General features: G+C 41.8%; 1 protein-coding gene across 2 annotated transcripts in view; it reads left to right on the top strand.

Annotated features, from left to right (window-relative positions):
• Positions 1-291: 291 nt before the first annotated feature.
• The window catches only part of FLT3 (fms related receptor tyrosine kinase 3), a 42000-nt gene continuing 15870 nt past the window's right edge, over positions 292-26421 (top strand). For both annotated transcript variants that reach the window (XM_048295597.1, XM_048295598.1), the window contains exons 1-9: positions 292-379; positions 11907-12031; positions 13604-13806; positions 14577-14692; positions 16918-17035; positions 19543-19679; positions 20276-20415; positions 20492-20645; positions 24094-24259. In XM_048295597.1, coding sequence (XP_048151554.1) covers positions 325-379; positions 11907-12031; positions 13604-13806; positions 14577-14692; positions 16918-17035; positions 19543-19679; positions 20276-20415; positions 20492-20645; positions 24094-24259 — 1214 coding nt within the window. In that variant the 5' untranslated portion in view covers positions 292-324. The remainder of the gene's footprint in view (positions 380-11906; positions 12032-13603; positions 13807-14576; positions 14693-16917; positions 17036-19542; positions 19680-20275; positions 20416-20491; positions 20646-24093; positions 24260-26421) is intronic.

The following is a 26421-nucleotide window of genomic DNA, read 5'->3' as shown; positions in this document are numbered from 1 at the left end:
TGAGACAGCAAAAAGTCTGCTTCACCAAATTTACATGAGAAAATATATCTTTGTAAAAGCGTGAGCAACAGTCTGAAGACTGAGCAGCAGAAGCAGAGGCAGCTGCTCAGCTTGGTGGAGACATCCTCTGACAGAAGATGCTCCCCGACCCCCAGAGAGGCCCCTCTTCTCTGTGTCCCACAGCCGCTTCCTTGTGGCTCAGCTCTCGAGCCCTCTCTTTTGAAGAAGTGGTTTCACTGTGGGCAGTGACATGCACCCTTAAGGCAACCACCTGCAGGCTCAGCTTCACTTGTGGGGCCAGGGGACTGCAGAGCACCACCAGCCATGACAGTGAGCTGGCCCCATGGCCGTCCCACTGGAATTCCATTTCAGCTAGCAGGTGAGGTCTTCTCATCACACTCCTCAGGCCTTTTCGTCTCCATTTCCCACTCTCTCACTTCATCCCTTCACATCTTTCCTTCCTTTCTCCTTTGATTTCTTTTTCTCTTGAATCTTTTATTTTCTGTCTCACCTTTCTTCTCTCTTCTGGAGATGCTCTTCTTTCTCCCATCACCATAATTTCTCCCAGCCCAGCCTGGCCTTTGCTCTCACTGCATCTGACATGTTTCATGCTCAAGGCAAAAAGTATTTAAATTACTGATTTTTTTTTTTCCTCCTTCTTCTGATGTAAATGTGTTTCCTGCTGTTAATGCTAGCTTGACCTGAACACTTTAAATAATATATATGCAATTTCCCACATAAATAATCTATGCATCAGATACCTTGATAGAGTGAAATATAATGATGCATCTTTGTCTTACCAGGTTTTGTTGTTGTTGTTTAATGATCTAAATAGAAGAAGGCATAATATTAATATATAGAAAGTACCTTTATTTACTGTTAGAGTGAAGAATTTTGGAATTTAAAGCTTGATTTCCTCTACTGAAAATCAACTCAACAATTAACTGTTATGAAAAAGGAAATAGCATTTGCTTCCATCTCAAATGCCTGAAACTGTTTTTCTCTAAAATTAATGACTTGTTCCTATAAAAAATAATCTTGCTGATTCAAAATCCAGGACTGAGTGCATGTTTTTCTCGTGATTGATATAGTTCTGATGCATACACGAGAAAGGTTTTTAACAACCTGTAGTACACTTTCAGCTCCATATACAGAGATAATAATATTTACTTCAAAGAGCAATTGTTAGATATTATTCATTCATGGCTGAAAGTCTACGTGAGCTATTTGAAGAGAAGGTGGAGTAAAAATGAAAACGAATATTTTATGATCTCCTACTTTGCATGACTGCTGATACTACCAAGCAAACCCTGTCAAAGAGGGATTTCTGTGTTTTCTTCTTGACTGAGCTTTGCTAGGCTGCACAACAAAATAAATAAAAATTATTAGCATCTGGGATGTGATGGTGCCCAAAGGCCCCTGTCAGCACGGCTAGGAGACAGTTCTGCAGAAAAAGCAAAAGGTGTGAGAGCCCCAAGATGTGGTTATCCTCTAGGAGTAGTGTTCTTTCTGTTGAGGTATTATTTAGTCAAGACAAGGTGTACAGGGAGGCAGTGTTTCTTCTTGTAAGGCTGGCTATTATAGGGGAAAAAAATGCAAATGCTTTTGGACATACAAAACAGCTAGGATCTGAAGGATCAGAGACAGAGTTGTCCGCAAAAATCCTGAGAACTGCTAGTTCCATACATGTCTGTAGCAGATCACTCTGAAAAACAATTTCGATGTAAAAAATGTTAAGCATTTAATGAATGATATCTACTTTCTTAAAAATGCCTGTGTTTCCTCTAAGAATCTGTTGTCTAGAGATAAGACCGAGTAACAAATTGTGCTGACAACAGATGGTATCCCTATGATGAGCCAATGTCATCAGAAATGGCAACACTTAACCAGAAAAGGAAAGCTAAACTATAATAACACCTGGAGGAAAATCTCCGCAATATCTTTAGACTTAAGGCAGCGGGTCGGTCTTAAAATTACAGGCTCAGAACTGCAAAAGTTTCAAGAAAGAACAAACATCTTGCCTGTGTTATTGGCTGGAAATAAATGCTCCCCAGCAGCAAGAAATTCAATCCCAAGAACTCCAGAAAACCATATATACAATACAATATATATGTAAATACAGCTATATACATTAAAAGCACTGTTCCAGTTTCTCATTTTACATTCTTCTGGTCATCCCAAGCAAGAGTTGGTGGCTAAAGGGAATTTTATCTAGCATACAATTAGCCCTGCATTAGTGGATGAGGTGGGGACATGGATGGGGCCTGGGAACAGAGGCAGTAACAGTTTCATGTTTTACAAACTGGAAAATTTTTTTAAAAGAGACTTTCGATGACCTTTCATCAGAGGAAGTTTTCCATTGACAACCAGTCTTTCTTGCTTTTTTTTTATTGCACCCCTTCTTACTGAGAGATGTTCATGAAACCCAGTTTCAGGGCAGCTGAGAGAAATGAAGATGTGAGAAGCTGCCTAAGGTCTCCCTGTGGCTGGCAAATGAGAGGAAATTTTATATGAGCAAGGACTGCAAACTCAGATTCTGACCAGCTGCGGATTAGATTATGGTGTGTCTGACTGAACAAATATTATAGGGCAATACTGTTGAAAACTCCCCCACAGAGCATACAAGTGTCCATTACATTCCATGGCAGAGGAAAATATGAGATGAGCCAGCACACTTCTTTTTAAGGACAACCCCAGAAATGTGTGGGACCCAGCCACCTGCACAATCTGTTCATCTCCCAGCAATACACTGATTTCTCTCCAGCCAAACAGCTGACAAACATTCCAGAGCAAGTTCAGGCACTGAGCCCTGCCACTGGCAGGAAGGTGAAATCAATGGGCACCCCGGGGGGAATCAAGTTTGATCTTGTCTCTTTCCCAAAACATGCAAAAACTTGGGTGCAAGCTGGTTGTGAATGCTGGATAAGGCCAGTACATGGTCTGCTCACTCAGGGAAACTGTTGGGCCCAGCAGACCACATATTTATGGTAATCCATCACCATATATTTCATGGATCAGAAGATAAGGTATCATTCTGAAGATTCCTGAAGGTGAAAAGACTGTGCAGGAAAATGGTTATTTCCAATGGATGTAAATCTATGGGTGTTTTACTTCTTTTGAGGTTTGGAGCCATTTGCTTTTCCCCTTTTTTTCTTCAGAGAATTCCTCTGGTTACCCATATTACAAGCTGCTGAGAAGCAGGAAGATGCCCAAAGTACAGCCTGACTTCCAGGGCTGCCCCCACATCTCTGCCCAGTGGTGGGTGGGTGCTGCTGCTGTGGCTGCTCAGCAGAGGCAGGTTTGTCAGCAGAGCAGAGCTGTGGGCATCCTGTCCTGCTGCACCATCCGCTTCAGGAGCCCCTCCTACAATGACCCCAAAGCAATGTAGCATGGAGCACCTCTTGTTCACAGGCTTCTGAAAATGTATCTTTCAAAATCCCTCTAATGTCATGAAATTCACATTTCAGCTGAGAAGCTGGTTTAGATGACTAGGTTGAGTTAGGTTTTCTGAAAATCTTCCTTTAAAATGGCTGAAAAAAATGAGCAGGGCAAACAGACAGAAAAGCTAGCTTATTGCCTGGATATTTAGCTCTGTTACTGTTGCAGAAGTAAGACAGTATTTACTCCTCTGTGGGTAGGTGAGATTTCTAATGTGTGAGATACGAGGGCTAGTTTGAAAGGTGATTTATTGTTACAATATGCTCAATAAGGAATATATTGGATTTTACATTTGTACAACTGGTTTGGGATTGCAATTATTTTTAACCCTAACCTCCTAATAACACAAATAGGAACAGCTAGTATTTATTTTGTTAATTTTTACTGTATTTAGTACCAAATAGCAACTATGATTTTTTTCAGATAGCTTAGATTTATTTTTGTCTTTTCTTATTTGCAGCAAAATTGTTCTATCCCACTCTCCCTCTTTCTGTCCATTCTTCCTCCATGTACAACTCCGGCCTTCTGTGTTCCCTCCTCATTCCCTCTTCCAGGAAAGTAAGGACAATATCATCTAGTCAGTTATAGAAACTTGTTTTCATTTAAAAGGGAAGTTTTACCATACGAGAATGACAAGAAGTATCAGTTCTTTATCTCCATCTTCTGTTTTAATTTCTGTTTCAGGCAGATCTTTTTCTTCTTCTTGATTATGTGTGAGGACTCTTATACCTTTACCTTTTATTTAACTTAAGTTAAAGTAGCCTTTGCCTGCAAGAAGTTAAAGATTCCACTGATGTCAGTAGATGTGCTAGAGTGTGTCAGACTGGAGTACTTTAACACAGAGCAGTTAAAAAAAATAAAAGAGTTAAAGAAAACTTACTTATGTCATTAGATGAGATGTATCTGCTTACCTTACTTCAGGGTTGTCTATCCCCCTTCTTAATACCACAAGCATGTCATTCCCATGAGCAAACATCCTCTTGAGAACAGTCAAGAATAAGGACAGCCCAATGCCACTTTCTGATTCATGGGAGGCCTCTGTGGTGGCATCACATCAGTGCTTCTTTGCTCACAAAATTGTCCAGTTGTTCATTGAATCACAGCAGGGTTGAGGAACGGACCCCTGGAGGTCATTTGATCCAACCCCACTGCTCAAGCAGGGCCACCTAAAGCCAGCTGCTTAGGACCCTGTCCAGGCAGCATTTCAATACTTCTGAGGGTAGAGACCACCATCTCTCTGGGCAATGTGTGTCCATATTTTGTCACCCACATGGTGGAAAAGTCTGTGCCCATTGCCTCTGTGTCACTGGGCACAACTGAGAAGAGCCTGGATCCATCCTCTTTGCACCCTCCCTTCAGGTGTTTATATCTCTGAGCCTTCTCTTCCCTGGGTTGAACAGTCCCAGTTCTCTCAGCCTTTCCTCCTAAGAGAGATGTTCCTGTCCCATAATCATCTTTGTGGCCCTCCACTGCACTTTCTCCAGTATGTCCATGTCTCTCTTACACTGAGGAGCCCACAGCTTGACAGAGGATTCCAGGTGTGTCCTTGACAGTGCTGAGCAGAGGCAAAAGGACCTCTGTCTGCTGGCAAAACACCTCCTAATGTGGCTCATTGTTCACCATACTAAGTGGAGTGGAAAGGTAATGTGGGAGCTGAGAAGAAGCTCCCTTGAGAGCACGGAAGATGTGGACAAGAAGCAGAAGAAGAACCAGCCACAATGTAGGCTCTTCCTCAGAGAGGTTGCCATGGTAGCTGAGGTTTATTGTGTTTTCAGCCACTTTTCAGCCACTTCCTAAAAAAAGGTGTCCTCAGCAGTCCCAGTTATTCTTTGCAAACTGGATCACAAGTGACTGGAATGGCCCAAATATGGCTAAAGCAGCAGGGATTTCAGTGAGCTCCCTGTGAGCACCAGCCTGAGCAGTCAAACTCAAAGGTTGTTTAGCCACTGTGACAACAAGCTCTAGTTTAATATCTCTTCTGAAGAAACACTTTTGAGACCATTAAAATAAACAGGGGCACAACCTACATGAAGGTGTTCTTCTGAGAAAGAGGTTCTTATTGTATGAGTTATTCTTATGAAAAGAAAACCCAAACTTTTTTCTATTTTTTTTTCCAAAATCAGAGAATCAAGACCTCTAAGATCATCAAGTCCAAGCATTGATCCAGCACTGCCAAGTCCACCACTAAACCATGTCCCAAAGTGCACACCTTTTAAATACCTCCAGGGATGGTGACTCAACCACTTCCCTGGGCAGCCTGTTCCAATGAATGACCACTCTTTCCTGAAGAAATTTTTCCTGATATCCAATCTAAACTTCCTTTGATGGAATTTGAGTCCATTTCCTCTCATCCTCTGATTTGTTACCTGGGAGAAAGAGCTGATCCCCAAGCTCACCATACCTTCTTTAAGGTAGTTGTAGGCAGCAAGAAGGTGAGCCTTCTTTCCTCCAGGCTAACCTCCTTTAGCCACTCCTCATCAGACCTATGTTCCAGACCCTTCCCCAGCTTTTAAAAGTATTTTTAAGCTTTCTGTCTTTCAATAGAAAACCAGAAAATGTTTGCTGGAGGCGCCATGGGAAAAAAAAGTAAGAAAATAAAATCAGTAATCAGCGATTTAACTAATGCATGGAAAAATTTACAAGGAAATTTTGTGTCACGGTTCGTTCCCTAAGAGCATGAAAAAGCAGGGCATCTCCTCTGCAATCACGCCGGAGCCAGAACTGGGCGAGTTAGGGGTGGGCGCTGCGCCTGTATCCCGGCGGCAGTCCCGCAGGAGCACCGGGATGCGCGGGATGCGCGGGATGCGCGGGGCTGTGCGGGGCCGCAGCGCCCCCTGCCGCCCGCACGCCCCGAGGGCCTCCCCGCCGCTGCTGCGTGTCCGAGGTCGCGGCTCCCGCACGGACACTGTCCCGGGACAAACAGCGCGGAGTGCCAGCGCCTAGGCGGGTGGCAGAAATTGGAGAGGAGCTGGGGGGGCGGGGGAAGGGGTGGTGCCAGATGCAGGTGGAAAAATAATCCGCGTGAAGGGCTGAAGGCCGTGGCAAACGAGACTGGCAGGTGACAGTAACATTCCAGGATGTTGTATAGTAGCAGTGTTGGTCCCCATTATTAGTTTTTGACTCAGTACACAGACCCGAAATGAGCACTTTCTGAAAGCACACGACCTCCCCTGCTCCACTCTTCTCGCTGCTGTCCTGCTCAGTGATTCAAGTCTAGAGATTCTTGTCCCCTCCCTCTAAACCTCCACATAGAGCTATCACACTCTATAGCTCTTCTTTCCGCCTCAAAACTCAATCATGCTTGAACACGGCTGTGAATAATTAAATCAATTCCCATGACATTTATTGCAATTAGCTGGTAAGACCAGGTAAATGACTGCTCCTGACCCAGACATACCCCAGACAGTGTCACAACAGCTGGTCACAATTAGCACGAGCTGCAGCAGTGGCATCTTGTCACCCACCTTGCTTGTTAAACCTTGTTCTAACATGGTTATTATTCCGAAACATGGAGCAACACCTCTGGCCACATCACCATGTGAGAATGAACTCACAAGGTGCATATTTTTCTGAGCTGGGAGTTACTTAAGCTGAAAGGGTGAAGATGCTGAGGAAGGAAGCTGTGCAAAAAGATGGGGATGGACAAAAGTTTGATGGGAGAGAAATAAGATATGGTTAAAAGATAGGAATTAATTTAAGATCAGTTCTTTCTACCTGTCCTGCCTCCCTCTGATTATTACTATATTTATATTGAGTACAATTCTCACTTCAGGATCCACCACTTTGGAGGTGATTTGAGAAAAAGGCTGCCACATACAAAAGGGGGAGGTTTCAAGAGTTAATGAATGATTAATAAGCTAATCCATGCCACCACTTTGAAGATTTGTTTCTGGCAATTCATGACAGACATAACAACAGTTCTCCCCTGATCAGGAAGAAAATTTTGTAAAGTTGATCCAGAGTCACAGCCAGGGGAAATAGTCAGAAGCCAAATAAGACCCAAATCATGGTTTGCTTTATGTAAATCTTCTGAGCTGTAAAGTGGAGTGGGAGATTGTTCTATGTCTAGGAAAGGCCTGACTGCTATATAAAATATTAAGCACCCTGAGCTGAACACAAATACAAGATGCATCCCTTGGTATGAAGAGAAGGGTTTTCATCTTCCACAGTTCTCCAGTTCCCAAGCTATTGTCTTTCAGATTAACTCATACTTTCAGCATATTTTGGAGTGGTTTTCCCAGTTTTCCAAAGGCTATCTTTTGCACCCCCCATTTGAAAATAAAATTTTGGAAGCAGTTCCATTCATCTGATAGCTGAACTAGCTTAAACAGAGCTTCTTGGTTTGGTATCTCTCCAGCAGACTCAGGCCTTTCTTCTCAGCACTGTAACACGTAAGCTCCCTTTTTGCCTTTTACAGCCATTTCCCCAAGTATGTGCCTACACATCTTGATGAAAGCTTGGCTCTGTTTATGGCAACTAGACGTTTGTCTGGCTGCAGTGAGAACAAGACTTCTCCTACTGCCTTTATTTTTGTATAACCTATAAAAAGATAATGAAGATGGAAAGCAGGCATAAACAAACAGGCATAAATTGTTCAGAGGCAGTAATTTATTTTCATTGCAGCTTCACTCTAGTTCAGCAATAGGCAATACGATTATGCATGCTACATATTTGATATTCTTTACCCAGTGCTTTCAGTCTCTGCAGTTCTTAATTTGGGTTTTCAGGAGGACAACTGATGTGCAGACCATAACAGCAGTCCCTGAACAGGCCAGCTAGAAGCTTAAAGATCAAGACAGCGAATTAGAGAATTACCATTTTCCCAATATTTCTTTTCTTGATTTTACTTGTTCTGAAAGGCTCATTCATGCTCTGATTTTCTGTTTTGTCCTACACAAGGTCTTTTAAGACCTACACAAGTTTAGGCCACTCAATGTCATGTAAATACTTCTTACTATCATATTACTCATCTGTTTCTCACTGTAAAGCATCTGGAATTAGGTCAGGTTCAAAATATCCTTCCTTACTGTAAAAACCTTCGTGGATTTCACAGGAATAAAGGTACACCACAGCAGTGGTAAGCTGTTGCAGTTTACAGGAAAATGAGTCACATTTCCTCTTACACATGAGGGTGTCAGGGGGCTCACTACTTCCAGCATATAGTCCCACATACCATCCTTTACAGATGCAGTTCCAGCACATCAGACACTTCGTTTGCATGTCTCACTCACAGTCTGGTTGCTACAGCTGTCTTTTAGCTGCAAATCTTCTCCCTGTTGGTATTTAAATACACCCTTCCCTTTTCTGCTGTGGCCTTAGGAATCCTTCTAACAAGGCAACATGAGCAAAAAAGTGGAGTAATGCCACATTGGGATACACTGACCTAGCTTGTACTATCAGAAGCTAAAATTATTCACAAATCAGAAACCTAAAGCAAGGGAATGCTCAGCAGGCCAAATGAGTTGTGCTTTTGAGGTCATATTTTCAGGTGATTTCTGCTGGTGTATTATGTAGGTGAGTTTCCATCAGCTAAATCCCTAGCCGTGAGCCAGGTGAATGGTCTCTGCTTTGAAAAGGGTGAAAGCAAAATCAGTCAAGAAACCAACAGAAGTGGAGAAAGCTGAGCAGAGAAGGACTTAGTGAAAGGCTAGGGAGGGAGGTAGAAACCTGAGTTGCACTGATGGAAGGAATTCAGCATGCTTGGTGTAGATACCTAACACACACCTGCCCTTCAGCTGCCTCTGGCACTCCATGTCTCAAGAAGTGCCATTATTACTATTTTTATTGTCGATGAATGGAGATACATGTCTCCACAAAGAAATCACGTTCGCCTTTCTTAGGAATAACACTCAGGGTCTTACTCAGACATCTGCAAAAGCAGACCATTGCCTGTGCATGCTGTGGAGAGGTGGCAACCTAAATGAAGTGTATGTTGGATGCCTGAATGAGAAAGACGCAGCCATAATCCACATTTGCCAAGGAGAAGAGGTTGTCAAAGTGTTGCCAGTTTAGAGCTCCGACAGCTCCAGAAGACACAAATGGCAAGGAGGAGATGGCAGCAACTCTTACTCATTTCTTCCTACTTCGAGTTTTGCTCCTTCATTGCCTGCAGAAAGAGACTCATCGCTTTCATCCTTCAAGTACATTGTGATATATTTACCTTTTTTCCTTCTTTCAACTCTAGCTTTATGTACCACCATCTCAGAAGCTGAGGGGGTAAAAAAAGAAAACAAAGCAAAAAGCCAAGGCCTGAAGGCAGAAATATTTCAGGTTGCCAGGAGAAAGATGTTATTTTATTATTCACTGCTTATTTGTACTGTTGACAGCTGGCTTTAGGGAATTAGTGGAAATGAGACACATTTTACCCAGCCAGTTGTACAGTCTTACTTCTATTTTGTGTAGTGGTGGGTACATGGCTACTGTAGCTCCTTTAAGGCTAAAAGGTGACCTTTCAAGCTGTAGTCCCTGCAGAAAGGCTTATAGTAAGCATTCTGGAGAGATGATGCCTTTGAGGAATCAGAAGCTTTCCCACACAGCTCCTTATACATAAGGATAAAGGACTTCTGCTACTTGGGGCACTTGCAACTGTTCTGGGCAGCCTCATCCAATGCCTCACCACCCTCATAGTGAAGAATTTCTTCCTAATATTTAATCTAAACCTGCCCTCTTTCAGTTTAAACCATCCCCTCTTGTGCTATCACTACCTGCCTGCAAGATGCTAAAAGGCCTCCCCAGAGCCTTCTCTTTTCCAGGCTGCACAGCCCAAACTCTCTCAGCCTGTGTCCATAGGAATGGTCCTCCTGACCTCTGATCATCTTTTTTGCCCTCCTCTGGACATGCTCCAATGACTCCATGTCCTTCTGTACCCCGGAGCTGAACACAGCACTCCAGGCGGGGTCTCACAAGAGCAGAGTAGAGAGTCAGAATCCCCTCCCTTGACCTGCTGCCCATGCTGCTTTTGATGCAGCCCAGATGAAGTTGGCTCTCTGTGCTGCAGGTGCACACTGCCAGCTCATGTTGAGCTTCTCATCCACCAACACTCCTGAGACCTTCTGCCCAGTGCTGCTTTCAATCCATGTTCCACTCAGCTTGGGTTTGTGCTTGGGATTGCCCTCACCTGGGTGCAGCACCCTGCACTTGGCCTTATTGAGCATCATGAGGTTCCCCCAGATTCACCCCTCAGGCCAGCCCAGGTCCTTCTGGATGGCATCCCTTCTCTCCAGTGTGTTGACTGCAGCACACAGCTTGATGTCATCAGCAGACTTGCTGAGGGTGCGCTTGATCCCACTGTCTGTGTCATAGATAAAGATGTTAAACCGTATTGGTCCCAATTCTGACCCCTCAGAAATACCACTCATCACTGCTCTCCACTTGGACATTAGGCCATTGACTATCCAGCCAGTTCCTTATCCACCGATTGGTCTCTCTGTCAAATTCATGTCTCTCCAGTTTAGAGACAAGGATGTCGTGCAGGACAGTGTCCAGCTCTTTGTACGAGTCCAGGTAGATGATGTCAGTTGCTCTTCCCTCACACACCAATGCTGTAACCCCGTTGTAGAAGGCTGCCAGATTTGTCAGGTGCCATTTGCCCTTAGTGAAGTCATATTGTCTGTCACCAGTCACCTCCTTATTTTCCATGTGCCTTCTCATAGTTTCTGGGGGGATCTGCTCCATGATCTTGACAGGCACTGAGACTGCCTGGTCTGTAGTTCCTCAGGTCTTTTATTTTCCCCCTTTGAAAATGGGACTTATGTTTTCCCTTTTCCTATTGGTGGGAACTTCACAGGATTGACACAGCTTCTCCAATATGATGGAAGGGGCTTAGCCACTTCCTCTGCTAGCTCTCTCAGGATTCCTAGATGCATCTCATCAGGTCCCATGGACTTGTTCACCTTCAGGTTCCTTAGAAGTTTTCAAACCTGATCTACAGCAGGCAGTTCTCCATTCTCCCATTCCTCGTCCTCGCCTTCTGTGGGAGGCATTGTGCATGACCATCCTCCACCTCACAGTGGGCGAACACTGACCTGTGCTGCAGGGTTTGGTGCTGCAGGGCCCTTTCCAACACAAGGATGCAGAAGGGAAGTGCAAAAGAGAGTCTGTGTTTGGTAATATGGTTTCTAAAGGAGACTCTAAAACACATAGAAGCTTTTGGTTTTAGACATTTTCTGCAGTATTATGAGACATACTTGTAAATCGTGATCTGCCTGTGATGCCTTAGGTTTTAACTTTAACTTTTAGGTGGCCTTTCAAGGCATCACCTATGCTTTTGAAAGGTTCTCCAAATAGAGCTTCACTCAGCTTCAATACACAGAAGAGTTAGCAAAATTTTGTGGTGTATCTGCATATTTAGTGTGGGATTTTTTTTAAGATGCAATCTTTCTACAGTTTTATTGTATTTTAACTAAAATTATTATCCCTGAGTGGAGATCTAGACTTTATTGCATATGTTTTCTATTTCTGTTTTGCAGTTTTTGTTATGACAGCAGCTGCTTTCACTTCTACAATGACTCAAAATACATCTGAGATCACGTGTGGGTTTATCAGCCAGAAGGATGAAGGTTCAGAAGCACCAGAGACATCAGTATCTCCTAAGGTGATATAACAGAGAACAAGCTGCTTATAAAATGTTCCTGTCCATTCCAGAAATACCTTCCCAGGAACTTACAACGCCCTAAACCTTTAGAATGTGAGGACATAACAGTCAAAATAACCAGGGTTATGCCAAATATGGCTACAGAAGGTTAGAGGGATTCTCTCATGAGGGATCCCTCTCATGAGGGATCTCATAATTCATACTTTGAAACTGTGGATAGTTAAGTACCAGTTTTCTCTAAAACTGGCTTTTTAATTGACACCTTGATACTGTCTTTTATCAGCATGCCTGAATATTGCTGGATATTGCTGGCAATGTATCAGTGTAAAAATATATATGAAAGTATGTGCCCTTAAGAGGAGATTTCCAAGGCCAAGGTGTGTGTGTGTGCCATAGCTGCTGGGACTGACAGGGAAGCTGCACCACCCTCTATTCCCACCACCAAAGCCCATAAACCTCTGCCAGGTCCAAACCTTGGCTTAGACACCAAAGCTGCACAATGAATTGCATACAATTTTATTTTCTTCTCTTCTGACTCAAAATGGCAGAAAGCCAGGTGGAGGTGACGTGTAACTGAATTATAAATCAGCTGAGACTTGTGGTTAAAATATTTCCCAAGGATTCTTCTTTCAAGGAAGTCTTATGAAATCTTTTTCATTCCTGAACAAATAAATCAGTAATTCAAATAACAAATGAAGGTGTAGCAGCCAAAGCTGTGCTGTCCTTGTATCTGACAAGGATATGTATCTGACAAGGATATGTATCTGACAAGGCAAAATATGGCTGCTATTTCTAGGTACTTCTCAGGTCAAGAGAAAGGAAAAAGGAGCAAGGCATGAAAAGAACCAACCAGCCAAGCAAAACGGGGATGCAATCAACTCTGTCCTTTCATAAATTTACACTGGATAAAATTCACCCAACAAAGCAATGGAGACATTTAGGGTTCCTCTTCAGAAGGAGCTACTTACATGCCACCTTTTGCTGCAGCTAATCTTAGAGACCCATTAATCCATTGGTGGCTTTCAGAATGACTGTGGAAGATTCTCTTTCTGTTTGCAATTCTCCTTTAGCTGTACACAGGGGTGAGGAAATGAAAACTATGACGGCATCCAGCCTGAATGTTCTTTACCTAGTATAGCCCCCAAGGAGCTGAGGAGCAGTCTAGCCAGATGATGCAGTGACAACCAGTGAGATGCTAAAATAAACCCAAGATTCTGACCCTGCCTTTGCATCCAAGTTGCAGACAGAAAGGTTTTATTATAGTTCTGTGTCTCCCTATGGTTCTAAGCAAAAGGAAACAAAATTAGGTGTAAAGAATAACCTGTATCACTAACTGAAGTTATCATGGCTCCGGCTATGATTGTTCTGTGGTGTCTGTCTAGAGAACAGAATTAACTAATTCAACAGGAACCCTATAGAGTTTCCTCATGCAGTAGAATCCAACATATTTATTAATAAGTTTGATGGTAGAAATGAAAACAAGAGCATCCTTTAAAAATATTTGAACGCAAAAAACCACAAACAAAGCTAACTGCGAATAAATACCTAACAGTCTGTCCTACTGCATTGCAGGTTTCTAGTATTTTGGAAGATCTTGGGTGTTACTTGAATTCTCAAGGAACAGAGAACATCTACCAAACAATTAAAAATGTGGAAGTCAACATATTTGAAGATATTGAATTAAGAATAACAATGAGCATTTCAAATATCATTTCATGTTTCTGGTTCTTTAAAAAGAGCAAAGCTTGTAAACTTTCTTTTGATGCAGAGAATAGGTAAGTTAAGGGATGTACTGGATCAAAGATCCTTTAAGAGATCTTTTCTTTTAGAATGCAAATTGAATGTTTTCTGTGACTGCCTGTGTTTGATTTCATGTTATGCATTATCTTTTTCAATCTCCTAATCCTTAACTCTTGTCACCCAGCAGCACCTTACCGATTGTCATTTAGATCAATGTACACATCTGAATCTTAAAACCAAGAACATTTTAAAACAAGTTTGTTCTTTTAATTTGTATAGCATCATGCATGGGGGTCTCCAGGCGCTCTCTGACATTGATGAATTTGAACTTTGCCATGCTCACATGAGGAAAAATTGTGACTTTATAGTCAAAGAAACAGAGGCATGGAGAATTATGTGACTTTTAGGATCAAGAACAACAGCAACAGCATTCTAACTCTCACAGCCAAACCTGGACAGGAACCTGAGACTGGATAATTGCCTCCTCATGCAAAGCTTGTAGAATGAGACTGTAGGTAAAGCATTTGGCTGTGGAGCTCCTGAACTACCTTAAGCTCAGGAAGGCCATCCTTCCAACCCTCAGCATTAAGCATGTGGTACTGTGGCTGTAAGTTCCTATGCGCTGCTTGTGTAGGAAGACACATGATGAAAGCATTTCAGGCTGAAGAGCACTCTGTAAATCATGAATACCAGTGTCTTTGAAGGGATTTTGTAAGCACTAAAGAGCTAACATTTAATTGTGTGTGCTGCATATTACGTTCTTCATATTAGCATGAAAAATACTACTTTACTTTCTGTTTTATAGATATATTACATCTTTGGCTTTTTCCCAAATACAAGAAGGACAAGCTGGAAAATACACCCTCTTGGTGACAAGTAAAACTGGCAATTACACAGTGGTTGTGCCTGTTCTCATCCGAAGTAAGTATATCTACATGAAAGGGGTCATTCCATCATTAGGTTCAAGGGCAGAGGCTCAAGTTCAGCCAAAGCAATGAAGCTTTCATGTGCTGCACTTCAAGCATCTTCCTAGATTAGCATAGCACTTGGAGCTGTCTTTGGAGACTGAACCACAAACTGTGTGAGAGTCGGCTTTCTCTAGTCAATAAACCATGCAAATGAACAAATAAAGATGTAAATGTGCAGAAGCTCTCTTCTGCCCTGTGAGAATTTCCCCTCTGTGTCAAAAGGGACAGATTGAGGGTGGCTTTTTTTGTGCTTTCAAGGCTCGTGTGCTAGATTTGTTTGCTTTCATTTTAACCTGGTTATTCTTGGTGTTGCTAGCTGGGTTGTAATCTGGACCAGACCAAGATGTCCCTTTTATATTCTGGTCAACTTTGACCCACTGCCGCTTTTCCACCTATGCCTGCTTCTCTCGCTTCTCTCACAGCTTTTCCTTTTACGATTCTGTGGGTGGCAGGAGGCCCACTGAGGAAATGGGAAAGGAAAGGTCCTTCTTCTCAGTGCCAGCTTTTACTTGTTCATTGTCTTTTAAAGCAAAACCCATCAGTTCTGCAGCTGCTCAACACAAACGTACCCAAGAAGCTGAGGTTTTAGCTGCTGTTAAATGCTCATGGCAGAGCACCTGCAAGGTGCAACTTTTTGAAAGGCTCCCAGTGGGAGCGGATTTGATAGAGTTTTCTCAAGGTTCACACAAGAGACATCTCTGATGCAAAGGCAAGAGCTGCAACAAAGTGCAAGCTTCTGTTTCTAACTAGGGTGTCCAAAAACATCTCAAAAAACCCCAAAAAGACACATGGTGACATGATTTTTTAACAGAATAGGAAGACTATATTATTTTGTCTGGAAAGGGACAAATTTAAAGATAAAATTTAAAACTGCAAAAAGAAATTTCAAAGAACAGAAGGCAAAACGTCAATCCAAACAGCTAAAAGACTAGCAAACCCTACAAGATACAGGTCTAGCAAGCACTATTACTCGCCTTGATTTTAGTAAACTGTGACTAATCAACATTTGTTTTTCCCTCTTTATTTGTTTTTAAAGTATTTATTCTGTTTAACTTCTTTTTCTCTCTCTGGTGTCAGAAAAGTCACCTCCAATCTCTCCTTGTTTTATTTGAAAGCTTACTGCATGCCTCAATTATAATTTTAACAGCTTCATTGAGGGGACAAGGTATTAAACCTTTCATTAAGAATTGTCATTTCTGTATCAATTAGCCTTTAGAGGTAAAAAGTGTTATTACATGTGCAAGCAAGAATAGTTTGAAACAATGTCGGTAAAGGTCTTTTCCATATCAATTGCTTGGATTGCTTTCTTTTTGCTCCTGTGAATCTAATGTCATAATTACATCTCTCATAAAACCCTTCAGGCTAGATGTGAATCCTTCAACAGGGATCTGAATCTCTGTAGGTAAAAACAACCTCTTAGGCCCATCTTATAAGAGGTAAATGAGGAAAGAAATTACAAAGCCATGAGTATTACTTTCACCTTAGCGCGTCACCTTGCCCGTAATGGAAGTATGACTGAGGAAAATGTCACTTTTCCATGTGGAAGCTGCAATTTTATTGAAAGATTACTTAAAACTGGACTCAGGGCTTTTCGAGTCAAATCTTTAACAGTTTTAATACATTAAATTTTTTGTTCCTAGCCCAGTTCTGTGCCTGACAGGTTCAGGGTGCTGGGAATTGTCTAGGAATCATTTCCCTCTGGGTCACAGATGCAGGGTAGAGAAGTTTGATGGTTATCGGAAGTCATTATCACCCCTTGTGTCTCTACCGTGTATCTGATCTGACTGAGCAAACCCCATTTGGTGTACAGACTTTGTAGTCTCAGCAGATACTCCACCAAAGGATGGGCTTAAGATGTGATTTCAAAATCACAGGTGCTCCTGCCCAGTGAAATGAATAGCAACCACAGCAAATTACCTTTCAATATCAGTCTCAGGATTATCCCCCGGCGTATAGAGGCAGGGCTTTGGTACAGGCAAGCTGTGCCTTTAGCAATCAAGCCTGAAAAGCTCATGAGACCAACCCACAACATGCCTAGGGCTGAATCATTTTCTGTTCCCTCAGTGTTGAAACTCCTGAAACCAATCACAGCTCTGTAACTTTATGTACTACGAAATGAGCAAAACACTGTTTCAAAATTATTTCAACTTTCTTAAACATTTGCATGATTTTTATCAGAAAAACCAGCCAAACCCTACTTCAGGAAAAGGGAAAAATCAGATTCTATTGAGTGCATATCTGAGAGCTACCCCCAGCCCTCTGTGGAATGGATATTCTGCAAAACACCTGAAAAGAGGTATGTGTGTGTTTATATACATGTTGAATCTCTAGACTGAAAATTTGCCATCTTCTGAAGAAAAAGTGACAGGGTGAGAAGAAATTACCTCAAGATGTGCTGGAGGAGGTTTAGATTGTATATTAGGAAAAATTTCTACACTGAAAGGGTTGCTAAGCCCTGGAACAGGCTGCCCAAGGAAGCAATTGAGTCACCATCCCTGGAAGTGTTCAAAAAGCGTGTAGCGTGGTACTTGGAGACCTGGTTTAGTGGTGAACATGGCAGAGTTAGGTTGATGGTTGGACTCAATAATCTTAGAGGTCTTCTCCAAACTTAATTATTTTATGATTCTACACTGCATACTGTGCCTACTGAGCTGGGGAGATAACTGAAGAGCTTTTGATTCAGAATTTTTGGAGATGGGCTCTGCTGCTTGGCACACATGGTGGTTGAAAACTTATGTCCATGTGATTCACTTTTTGGAGTGCTGCAACATATTTTTCTTAGAAATTTTGACTGTTGTGCTCTTTTGGAAACTGTCAGCTCTTGGCTTTAGAAATGTAATTCCCGATTCATATTTTGATGTCACAAGAGCAAATCAAAGGCGTCTTGTTTCCCTCTAGTTTTTCCCACTGTTTTTAAATTTTAATCTTACAATAGTAGAATACTTTGGATTGGAAAGGACCTTTAAAGCTCATCTTTGAAGTCCAAGTGCACTGCAATATGCAGGTACATCTTCAAGGAGATCAGGTTCCTCAGAGCCTTGGCCAAAATGACCTTGAATGTTTCCAAGCATGGGGCATTTGCCACCTATCTAGCAACCTGTGTCAGTGCTTCACCATCCTCATAATAAAAAAACTATTCCTTGTGTCTAGTCTAGATCTCCCCTCTTTAAGTTAAAAACCATTACCTCTTGTCCTATTTTAGTAGGCCCTGCTAAAAAGTTTTCCTGATGTTGCTGATAAACCTTTAATTACTGGAAGGCAGCTGTAAGGTCTTCCCAGAGCCTTCACTTCTCCAGGCTGACCAATCCCAACTCTCTTAGACTGTCTCCGTAGGAGTGGTGCTCCAGCCCTCCAGACTTCTTTGTGGCCTTCTCTGGACTCTATGCAATGTGTCCACATCTTTCTTATGCTGAAGGCTGCAGAACTGGGTGCAATCCTCTAGGTGGGATCTCATGAGAGTGGAGTAGGGGGGCAGAATCACCTCCCTTCACCTGCTGGCCACACTTCTGTTGATGCAGCTCACAACATGATTGTTTTTTTGGGCTGCAAGTGCACATGGCTGAATCATGTCCAACTTTTCATCCACCAGTTCTCCCAAGTCCTTTTTAGCAGGGCTGCCCAAGGTCTGTTCACCCCCAGCCTGGAGGGATACCAGGGATTGCACTGACCTAGGTGCAGCACCTTGTGCTTGGCTTTGTTGAACTTCATGATGTTCCCATGGGCCCACCTCTTGAGATTTTCCAGGTCCCCCTGGATGTTGTCCCCTCCCTCACATGTGTCAAATTTACCACACAGCTTGGTGTCATCTCTAAACTTGCTAAGAGTACACCTGATCCCACCGTCTATGTCGTTGATGAAGATATTAGTACTGGTTCCAGTACAGAGCCCTGAGGGACACCTCTTGTCACTGAGGGCCCACCGGACACCAAGACGTTGAGCGCTACTCTGAATGTGACCATCCAACCAAAGTCTCATTCACCAAACAGCGCACCCATCAAATCTGCGTGTCCAATTTAGAGAGGAGGATATTGGGAGGGGAGCAGATGGCATCTGACACCATTCCCTTGTCCAGTGATATGTCACTCTGTCATAGAAGACCACTAGGCTGATCAGGCAGGATTGCCCTTGGCAAAGCCATGCTGACTGTTTCAAATCACCTCCCTGTGCCTTAGCAGAACTTCTAGCAGGCCCTGTTCTGTGACCTTCCCAGGCACAGAGGTGAGGCTGAAAGGTTGGCAGTTCCCAAGGTCTTCCTTTCTACCCTTTTAAAAAATGATGCAATATTTCCCTTTTTCTGGTCACTGGGAGCTTCACCTGGAGTATTATTAGAGCTGAGAAGACAAGGGATCATGACTTTGTGACCTAAATAATTTTTCGTATTCTATTAATATATAAGGTTTATTCTATTAACAGGGGCTATAATACCTTTCTCTGCAGCATGGCCGTTCAGGGTCTGGATCTCACAATGGCCATTGGATTTGCAGCACCTCACACTGCCAGGAAATTAGAGATGTGGTGTGAAAGCTCAGCCTGTATGATTTCCCTCTTGTCTGAATTTTAATCACGTCATTACCTGTCTAAGAACCAGTTTGAACATATTCAGGTCATTTCAGCCCACATTTCTGCCTAGGCTGTGACATTTTTTTTTTCTTATCTTTACCTTTCCTAGTTCCTTTTTATTCAATATGTAAGATCCAGTTTTCCCACTATTGTTTGCATATTCTCATGGCTTGGACGTTTATCAGATTTATTTGCTTGAGGTTAACCAAATGAGTCAATGAATAATTATGCTTGTAATTGCAGTTGCCCTTATAAAAGGCATGAAGAAACTGGAGAAATAGATGGCATACAGATGGTGCAACATGAATTATTTCAAACTTACATATGGTGCTGTGCAGTTAATGTCCTGGGCAGAGAATGCACCAACCTTTTCACAATAGGTAACTTCCCTCTAAGGTTTACTTGCATGTGAGCTCAATCCTGCAGCTGAAGTTAGTTGCACTAACCATCTGAGCATGATTTCTGGTCTAAGCTACTTGTTTGTAATCACTGGAATAAAGCTAACAGTGAATATGATTGCTTTGTCACATTTAAAACCTAATTCCAGTAGCTCTCTCTCGTCTCTGTAAAAAGCTTCTTGCCTTTCCACATTTGCTATACATGTATTGACTTTTTGTTCATGCTTTTAGGACTGTGTGCATGGAAAAGCTCTTCAAAGTGTTCTCAAACATATATGTCTATATATAATTATTAATTAATATATGCACTCCAGTTTGTTTGCCTGTTTTTTTAAGTAAACCCAACCTGAGGTAAGCTCTATGATGCATTCTGCCCTAGAGGTGTATTGTGAATCATGACGAAATTTGTTTTGAGACATCTAAATCTCTGAAGGTTACTAATTTCACAATTATGGTAATTATCATTACAATGTAAAAGTGAATATCTATACCACATTAGCAGAAAAAATGTTGATCTAACTGAGCATTTTTCCAGGCAAAGTGACAGTTGTTTCAGTGTCTGTGTTTTGGTTTTGTAGATTTAAATGAAAAACAAGCAGCACCTTTACCTGAACTACTACTTAAGGTCGGAGAACCATTGCTGATTAGATGCAGAGCTGTCCACCATAATTACAAATTCAGAATACAACTGTCTTTTGAAAACAGAGAAGTTGAGCAGGTAAAAAGACAGGGCGTATTTTAAAATAGGTTGGGCACTATCTACTGATTAAATGTGAATCTCTGTTGAAAACCAGGATCGCTACTTTGAAGGATTGGAATATCAAACAAACTTCTCAGCAATTCGCATCCAGTATGTGTTCGCTTCAGCAGCAGGAAGAAATGACAGTGGACGTTATACCTGTTCTTCTACTGCTCATCCAGATCAAACTGCTTTGATCACAGTTTTAGGTAATTCCAACCCCTGGTGTTAATTTTGTCTCTCAGTTGTTTTGCTTTGTTTTCCATGTGTCAGTTCTTTACTTGCAGATATGCAGCGTATGTTTATAGTTCCCTTTCGAAAGAAAAGGTCTGTTTGCACTTACAGGCAGTCCAGGAGAGCCAAGAGATTAATCTGAACTGAGTCATTCTGGTACCCGAATACAATCAACCTTTTCTTTATATTGCTTTTTGAATAATTCCCTTTAAAAGACAGTGCTTTTAGAAGTTTAGAGATGTAGTCTATATGATTGTTTCAATGGAATCTCCTAGAAATACAGGCTGGGATTCATCTCAAATCACTGTTGGTGACTCTCAGCCAGTGTGCCACAGAGCCATAATTTTAAAAAGGAAATCTCATTCTACTTAAGCAACATGGTGATTTAAAAGCCAGTGGTGTTGAATTTAGTTGAGAGCAGCTTCAACTGCAAACTTTGTGTCTCAGATGAAAATAATATATAAACAGGCCAAAGTCTGGAAATAAGGCATAAAAAGGAAAGCTGTAGCTAGTACCACTCTGCTGGAGTAGGTACTGGATGTAATTTAATGACTGGTGTGCCTGGAGTTGGAGCCTCTAGCCCTGACAACAAGGCTCTCTGAAGCAGTCACCACATGTTTTACCTTAGATTTAGTTGCTCTCAGAGTTACAATATCTAGGCTAGGAATGGTAGGAAGTGAGAATACTTACCCCAGTCTCTTCAGAAATTACTTTCCCAGTGCGATATCCTCTTTTCAGCTTCTGCCTACCACTGAGCAGGAAGTTCTCTCATCATTTACAATAACTGAGTACGATACCTGCACATTTTTTCTGCACACATCTTCTTAGCAAACAGGAACACAGGGGTGAGGGTGTACTGTACAAGTAAAGCAAGATCCTCTTTTTTATCAGTAGAGGTGCATAGGTCAGAAATAGTGGCTTCTTGGATCTATAAACTATCAGGTGCGAGCATGGGTGACAATCAGAGAGAATATTTGAGTCACTGTCCCTGGAAGGCTGTGTTTCTGAGCAGGGTATTTTCTTCACTGCAATACACCAACCTGTAATAATTGTTTGTGCCCTCCTTAATACCCCTGATGCCAACAAAACTTCTAAGTGTTCATTGTCTTTGCTGATGAAAAAATCTGTTTACTTACATGGTGGATTAAAGTGGGTGATGTTGTCATACCAAGCTAACAGCTGTGCTTCTCTCTCAAAGGTTCTACAAGAATATCCTGTGCTTCTGATCCATCCCAGCCTTTAGCCTAATGTGTTAATGACAATCACTGTGGGCGTGAATTTATGCTAACAACGCAGGTTCCATTTCAGCAGTGATACAGATACAGATTGCCCATGTCTTAGGGTAGCAGCTTATGAACCAATCAGTGTGCCACCTTTAAACCACAACTGTGAATGAGTCAACACCTATAGCTTCACTGGAATCATCATGGTGTAACTTAACCAAGATAAAACTGTCTCGGTTGGTACACACAGCATTTCTTCAGGGGCCTGGCTAGCATAGCTACATGGATGGGAGGTCTTTGAATCTCTAATGTTTTGCAGCTAGGCAGCTTTGGTTTGCTCTTTGCTAATTGATACTTCACCAATTTATTCCATTTTTTATGACTGTTCAGGTCAGGAAGAGTGGTTAGGCCACTTCAAAGCACAGGAGAGATCATGCCAACAACTGCAGCTGCAAGGCTCCTTGTTTTAGCAGGTCTTATGTTCAGTTTCTACCAGGGTTAAATAAAGAATTTTTAGCACTATACAATCATACTTAAGAAATATGTAAGTTATTTTGCAGCACATTATATTTAAAGCAACAAATAAAGAAATATGAGAAACACAGAGGGTTGTTCGGTCTCGAGAATTTCATCTCACCTCTGTGTCATTGCTAAGTGTAAATAGTCAAAAATACACTTAAGTCTGCCAAAAATTTATAAAGCAAGCAATAATGTGCCATCTTCTTTCTTCTCCAATAATGAAACTACTATTTTTTCTGAGATGTTTTCCAGAGAAATAGCATACACTGCTCCAGGGTCCTTATCCTTTTCCTGGAGAAAGCCTTTACTCTTAGTTGGTTGTGTTGTTAACAATAAACTCAGAGATGGTATTCTGCCTGGAAGGATGAGGACCAAAAAAATGAAGGCTCCATGTATAAAATCAAAAAGCCTTTAATATCAAAAAATAGGAGAGCAGTCATGAAAGCAATGGTTTCTTGTTTTAAATACTGAAATGTTTGTGGTTTTTATGGGAGTTTCCAGGTAGTAAGTAGGCTAAGACAGAGATAAAATATGCCAAGCAGAATATAGGGTTACAATCATAAGAAAAACACTCAAAAGGAAAAAACAGGTCCAGCAATATTTTTATGGTGCAGTTTTTCACCATGTGGCTGATTAAACACCACCACAAGTTTTCCAGAGGTTGTACAGTCCTTGGAGATACCCAAACCAAACTGGACGTGACTCTGAGCAACCTCATCTAGCTGGACCTGCTCTGGGCAGGAGTTTGACTACATATTCTTCCAATGTATATGGTTCTGTGATCTTTACAGAGTTGATCCTAGAACTACTAGTATCTTTAGGACAACCTCCCCACACACATGTTTGCTGTCCAGTCTCTTTGGGTAGGATTCATTCCAAGTCATGAGACGTCTAGCCCCAGCAATGACTTTGGTTCTTTCATCAGTCAGTGCCAACAAACAGTAGTTCCAGAAGCAGTTCAGTACATCGTTGTTATCTTCTGCTTTAGGATGGGATACACCTCAATATGCCTGTTTCATTCCACTGAGTTTATCAGAGATCCAAACAAGTAGCTCAGGTGGATCACAGAACTTTGGACATCTCCACTTGGTGAAACAAATCCCACCCTAGGAGGGCAAATACCAGCAACACATGGTTCATAGACCTCTTCAAAACATTTTTCTATGTTGCTGTCATCTTGCATGAAATACTTTTAAATTTAAATGGAGAAATAAAGAAGCAGCTACAGGAATCATTGCAAAATCTTCAGCTCGTTCCAGGGAAGGAGAAAGAACTACTGTCACTATCTGATTATGATGGTTGTGCCACCTGGTTTTGTTCCTGTAGAAGGAAAGCCAGGAATTGCAGCTGTTATCACCTGGAATACCCACCCAAACCAAACCAAATAAATAATGACATTATTGGCCCTGTGACTCTGTAGAGCAGATTGAAGAGAAATGTCAGGCCATTTTGGAAGTGCTCTGCTCTGACCAAATATGCAACTTCTTCAGGCTCAATTAATTTGTCTGCAACTGAGCACAGTGACAATATTTCAATATTATTTTGAAGCATTATCTTACTCTGATTAACAGGATATCTTTTCTGATATAACATGTTTTTTGCTTGTGATAACCAAAATGAAAAATGCCTTCATTAAGCAGTCCAGCCTTTCTAATGTCTTTTCTTTTATTTTTTCCTCCAGAAAAGGGATTTATAAATATAACTGACTCTAAAGAAAATTTTGAAATTGGTGAGGAAGAGTTTTGCTTTGAAGTTAACTTTACAGCATATCCTCCAGTTAGATGCATGTGGCTATTTTCCCAAAAAACATTTCCATGTAAACAAAGTTACAGTGCGGATGGACACAGGTATTTGAATATTTTGTAATAATTTAATATAATAATGTTTCCTCTTTATATCTCATTTGGAGGGTTTACTCTCCATGTTTTGTACTCTCTTTTTGTTTTGAAAATATGGACGGGCCACATGGTGAGACTGGGTTAACAAAGGGCTCTCAAAAATAATTTTGGCTTTCAACAACAGTTCACACAGATAACTTGTGGAATCACTTTATTATAGTTATACATCTAGCAACCTTTAGTTTATATGCATTTTGCCATTCGCTTTCTCTCTAACGTAATTTCTGAGTCACAGATCTGTTGCAGTTTTCACACTGGATCACAAGTTCTGCATGTTCCCATTTTGTCATCCTGTTGTTGATGATGTTCCCAGTGTCTTTCAAACAGCTCAAACCAGGTCCAGGGCCCTGTGGTTCCCAGGCCTCGGCTAGGTCTGCTGGGCTGTGCCTGTGTCACAGAAACATGCTGTTCTGCTCGTTACCCAGGTCATGGATTCTTCCGCTGCTGCAGCAAAACATGTTTTCAATAAACCTGTTAGTTATCTACCTTTTCTGTTATTTCCTACAATGGACTTCTGGCATGAATCCTGTTTAAGGCTAATGTTTTCTCCATTCCCTAGGCTTTCTAATTTCTTGATAACATTATCTAATTTCCTTCAGGGTTTCTTTCAGGGTAGTACCATGGCTTTGAAGGTAACAGCTCTTACTCACCTCAGTGGAAGTAAAGCCAAGCTGCTCTTTTCGAGTTTTTACATTATAAGTGAGCAGAGCGTAGGCAGGAGCTAATGCAGCTGCTCTGATTTCTTCTCATATTCTTAAAACCTCTGTTATCACCTGCATAAAGCTGTGTCAAAGCTTTGATTACACTTCTTTATGATTTCTTTCCATTGGTACCTTTGATTTTATTCATGAGCTTGTCAGGTTATCTTTGCAGTAGACTGGCCTTTTCATCTGCATCAGATGGTGTATTGGAGTCAGACCTCAGTGAAGTTCAGAGACAGCTCAGTTCAGGTTAGCAAATTGTCATCTCCTGGCAATGGCCACAGGAACTCTGTCCCTGCTGATAAAGTGAGGGCTTTCAGCAAACTTTGATAGCACTGGCTGGGTGTTGGTGACTAACCTGCAATGCCTAACATGGACTTGGCAGAACTGTGCTTTGTGACAAGACTGATTTTGGAAATGAGGTCTCAGGGGACAGCCATGAGCATGTGCTCATCCTTGTCCAATAGGTACCTCCCTCCAGCTGATAACACAGAGTTGATTTGCTTTGCTTGTAGCAGCACTACTCAGTTTTGCTTGGATGATTGACAGTTGGTGTAAATTCAATCCAGATAAGAATTAGGTGCTGCAGACTGTGCCAACAATAATAATAATATTGAGAACTCTTGAAACAGATTAGGCAGCTGTCATTAGTAAGGTGCAAGGGCTGGCCTGGGATTTATGAGTCACTTCAGAGCCGTCACAGCGCAGAAGCAGCGGTTGCTGAGTGCTGATCACCACCTGCCAGATGGGGGAAAGGCCGGCTTGTGTCCCTGGAGCCGTGTGTCCGGGCTGGCTCGCCCATGGCCGTGGCCACAGCCACCAAGCGTTGCTGGCGCGTGGCCCGGCGGCGGCTTCAAGCTGGTGACTCGGCCATTAGTCTGACTGTGCTATTGGATAAATAGGATTTTTCTAATGTTTATTTTGGGTAGTTACGCTTTGCATTTATTTGTCATCCTATTTATTTTCATCCTCTTTATTTTCTGGAAAAATAAAATAGAGGGGAAAACACTTATATTTGCTGATTATTTCATCTGACAAGTACATTCTTTTGTACAAACATCCCCCACAACTATCCAGTTTTGGTTGAATACAAGCATTGGATAGACATGTCTCACCTGAGGAAAAAGAGTAGGGGTACATATTTCATTCAGTTTGAAGTGCCTAGAAGCAGCAAGGGGTAGTAAGGTCAGGAGATTCTGCCTGCAAGATGTAGCACTGCAGATTTCAAGGTGATTTTAAAGCAGAAAGGTTCTCAAAGCAACACAAAAGAGGTCATCACATATCTAAACATATTGCGAATCTCACTTTGCATGTTCTAGTAAAATTCTGTGTAATCCTGACTCCCAGCACTTCTACTTTGTTCCTTTCATATCCTTTTTCATTTCCTGATTTTATTTTTTTTAATTTCTA

The sequence above is a fragment of the Corvus hawaiiensis genome, chromosome 2 (assembly GCF_020740725.1).
Source record: "Corvus hawaiiensis isolate bCorHaw1 chromosome 2, bCorHaw1.pri.cur, whole genome shotgun sequence".
In the NCBI taxonomy this organism is placed as follows: Eukaryota; Metazoa; Chordata; class Aves; order Passeriformes; family Corvidae; genus Corvus; species Corvus hawaiiensis.
Note: the sequence above shows the minus strand (reverse complement) of the source record. Positions and strands in the feature narration are given on the sequence as shown.